This window comes from Galeopterus variegatus, unplaced genomic scaffold (genome assembly GCF_000696425.1).
Source record: "Galeopterus variegatus unplaced genomic scaffold, G_variegatus-3.0.2 Scaffold5216, whole genome shotgun sequence".
Taxonomy (NCBI): domain Eukaryota; kingdom Metazoa; phylum Chordata; class Mammalia; order Dermoptera; family Cynocephalidae; genus Galeopterus; species Galeopterus variegatus.
In genome coordinates, this window is record NW_007731327.1 from 151,170 (window position 1) to 154,720 (window position 3,551).

At 45.7% G+C, this 3,551-nt stretch overlaps 1 protein-coding gene across 1 annotated transcript in view; it reads right to left on the reverse strand.

Moving 5' to 3' along the window:
* The window catches only part of FAM135B (family with sequence similarity 135, member B), a gene marked incomplete at its 5' end in the record, with an annotated part of 120,917 nt that extends 117,428 nt beyond the window's left edge, over positions 1–3,489 (reverse strand). Inside the window, one exon of the mRNA XM_008589109.1 lies at positions 3,419–3,489. Within this exon, the coding sequence (XP_008587331.1) occupies positions 3,419–3,489 (71 nt within the window). The remainder of the gene's footprint in view (positions 1–3,418) is intronic.
* Positions 3,490–3,551: the final 62 nt, after the last annotated feature.

A 3,551-nucleotide genomic window follows, 5' to 3' on the forward strand; every position in this document is an offset into this window, starting at 1 on the left:
GCATTGCTCTAGTGAAGGTTGTCTGTGGTGATTCCACCTTGTGACAGATCTCTTCCTGGGCTCCCAGACTTTTCCATACATCCTTTGAAATTGGGGTGGAGGTTCCCAAGCCTTCCCAGCTCTGGCATTCTTTGAGCCTGCAGACCTGGCACAATGGGGACTCTGCTAAGGCTTGTGGGTCCTATTTTCCAAAGCTGTATGTCCAGCCACACCTGAGGCCAAGTTAGCCATGGCTCGAGTAGCCAAAGCAGCTGGTTGCTGGAAGCAGCTTCTCAAGGTGGCCCTGGGCATCAAGCCTGTGGAGCACACTTCAAGCCTGTTCCCCAAGACCATTTTGTCTCCCTAGGCCTTTGGGCCCGAACTGGAAGGGTTGGTCCCAGGGGCTTCTGCAATGCCTTCTGACCCTTTTTCTACTCTTGATAATCTTGTACTAATCTTCTTAGCTAATGGTCTCCGGGCTGCACCATTGCATGCTCTCTGCTTCTCTACCACATGGCCAGGCGGCAAATTTTCCAAATCTTTACACTCTGCTTCCCTTTTAAATCCTGGCCTTATGCCATGCTTTTGCTGCCATAACTCAGTGTAGGCTGTTACAAGTAGCCATGCAGCTTCCTTAATGCTTTGCTGCTTAGAAATTTCTTCCATTAAATACTCTGGTTCACAACTCCTAAGTTCCAACTTCCACAAAGTCCTAGGGCATGGACACAATGCAGCCAAGTTCCTTTCCAGTTCACAGCAAGGATGATCTTTGCCCCAGTTTCCAATAACTCCTTCTTATTTCTATCTGAGACCTCCTTAGAATGGTCTTTACAGTCCATATTTCTATCAGCCTTCTGCTCAACACCATGTTACCAGTCTTTAAGACACTCCAAACTTGCCCTTGTCTTTTTGTTTTCTTCTGAGTCCTCCAAACTCCTCCAACCTTTGCCTAACACACAGTTCCAAAGCTGCTTCCAGATTTTCAAGTACTTGTTGTGAGCAACACACCACTTCTCTGGTACCAATTTCCTGTATTACTCCGTTTTGTGTTGCTTATAACAAAATTCATGGAACTGGGTAATTATAAAGAAAAATGACATTTATTGCTTACAATTTCTGAGGCTGGGAAGTCCAAAGTCCACCTGGGGGTGGCAACAGTGACCCAGGGGTTTCACATTCCAAGATGATGGAAAAAGACAGAACAGAGAGAAAGAAAGACAGACTCTCCTCTTCTTTTAAAGCCCTCAGAACCACGCCCCTGACCACCATTTTTAATTCATTCACTACTGCACGATCCTGCAATCCAATCACCTCTTCAAGGCACCACGTTTTGATAACCATAATAGGATTTCCCACCCTCTTAACAGTCCCAGTGGGGGCCAAGTTTCTAATACATAAAACTTGGGAGACAATTTAAGTTTCAGTGGGTTTAGGGGGGACATAATTCAATCCACTGCACTCCTCGTGGTATGAAAACTCCCATAACAATCAGACAGATTTCAGGGATGGGACAGTTCTTGAAAAGACGGAGGAGGTCCCAAGAGGGAGTCTGAAATTTGAAGGGATGGGCAGGACACCTCCACAAACACTGGCCCTTCAGCCTCCTAANCCTCTTCTTTTAAAGCCCTCAGAACCACGCCCCTGACCACCATTTTTAATTCATTCACTACCGCACGATCCTGCAATCCAATCACCTCTTCAAGGCGCCACGTTTTGATAACCATAATAGGATTTCCCACCCTCTTAACAGTCCCAGTGGGGGCCAAGTTTCTAATACATAAAACTTGGGAGACAATTTAAGTTTCAGTGGGTTTAGGGGGGACATAATTCAATCCACTGCACTCCTCGTGGTATGAAAACTCCCATAACAATCAGACAGATTTCAGGGATGGGACAGTTCTTGAAAAGACGGAGGAGGTCCCAAGAGGGAGTCTGAAATTTGAAGGGATGGGCAGGACACCTCCACAAACACTGGCCCTTCAGCCTCCTAATTCCCCATTTGCCAAAGTGAAATGTGAAGCATTTTCTGAAGAGGTTATAGAGACTAGAAGTCAGGATTAATTTTAATTTGCAGATTGTTCAGTGTGTACAGAGATTCTGCTAATAGAACAGAGAAAAAAGGAGTTTTCCCTCCTCTACCTTAAGTCAAAGGAGGAGGGAATTCAGGTAAGCTTGCCCCTTGTCCCCGAGAGCTGTGGGAACATAGATCCTGGTGTTCAAGTCATCCTTCAAAGATGACCATCAGGAGAGAAGCTGAGGGTGGCTGGATTGACCTAAGAGGAGTGACCAACCTTGTCAGAATGGGCTCCGCACAAGTGTGGGATGAGGTTAAAGTGCCTGTGTCTATTTCCCATGGAGTAGATGTGGGTTCTCTGGAGAAGTATCTGCCCCAAGGAGCTTCCTGCGAGAATTAGTGGGCCAGCCACAAGACGCATCACTGTTTCAGAGCTGCAGGGATGGGACCAGATGGGGGTGGGGGACTTCCCAATGGGTATATTTGCAAGGAATTCACAAGAACCCCCAAGGACTATTCAGCATCAGCCATATGAAGATTTCTGCTTTCAGATGAGCCCTTCTCCCTTCCTCCAGCTTCTCCCTCCTCACTGTGCCTGACCTGCAAGCCCCACAGACCACCACGGGGAAGAAGGCAAGGGAAAAATACAAAGCCCCCCACCATGCCCTGTTTCTTCAGTGGGAGTTTTCTATCTTGAGAAAAGCCTGGATCTAGGGGCAGAGTGGAGAATAGAGGAAACAGAAAAAAGCTATAAATTGGATAAGAGTTTAGAGTTTTAATATTACACTTGGCTGGACATTTCGGTACCTAAGAAAAGCATGACTATGTATTACCTGAAAGAACCTGGAGAGGTTAAATGACATGATAGCTCACCCAGGGTGGGAGGAAGAGGCCACAGAACAAACAGAAAGGAAGCAGTTATGAGAAAGAAGAGTTGCCTCCTGCTTGTTTAATCAGCAGGTTGCTCATAAATGAATTTTCAATTTCAGTGAGTTGAAACACAATAGAAGATATTTCATACAAAGATGCAGAATCCTGGCAGAACTTCCTTTGATTTAGAAGGGACTTTGAGGTTTGTAGCCTCGTAGGCTTAGGAATCTAAAACCCCCAATTAATACTGCAGTGGAAATGTACACAGGTGTCAGACATGGGAAGGCTCCAGTTAATAAAGCCAGAAAGCAGGAGTTTTCTGTATATGGAGTGATTGAGCTACTTGCCTAAAGTGCATGCAGTTTGAAATGACATGCAGAAATTCTTAGCCCATGTTCCTGGGTAAGCTGTGACTATGGAGGGACATCCCGGCTTATCAGGAATCTGTATCTTAGAGGCATTCTAAGGTTTGTGGCAGTGAGAATGTCCCAGAAATGTGGAAAGGGTGTAGGGGACATCATGCTACCAGAATTAAAGGATTTCCACACCACTCACTGTTGTTCAGTGTCTGCAAAGTGCAGGTCCACCTTGAGTTGAAAATCTACTTCGCTGAGCGCATCTTCCACCTGCAAGAGAAACAAAGTCCAGGTGATGTAAAGAGTTGAATCTCGTCCAAAAAAAAAAAAAA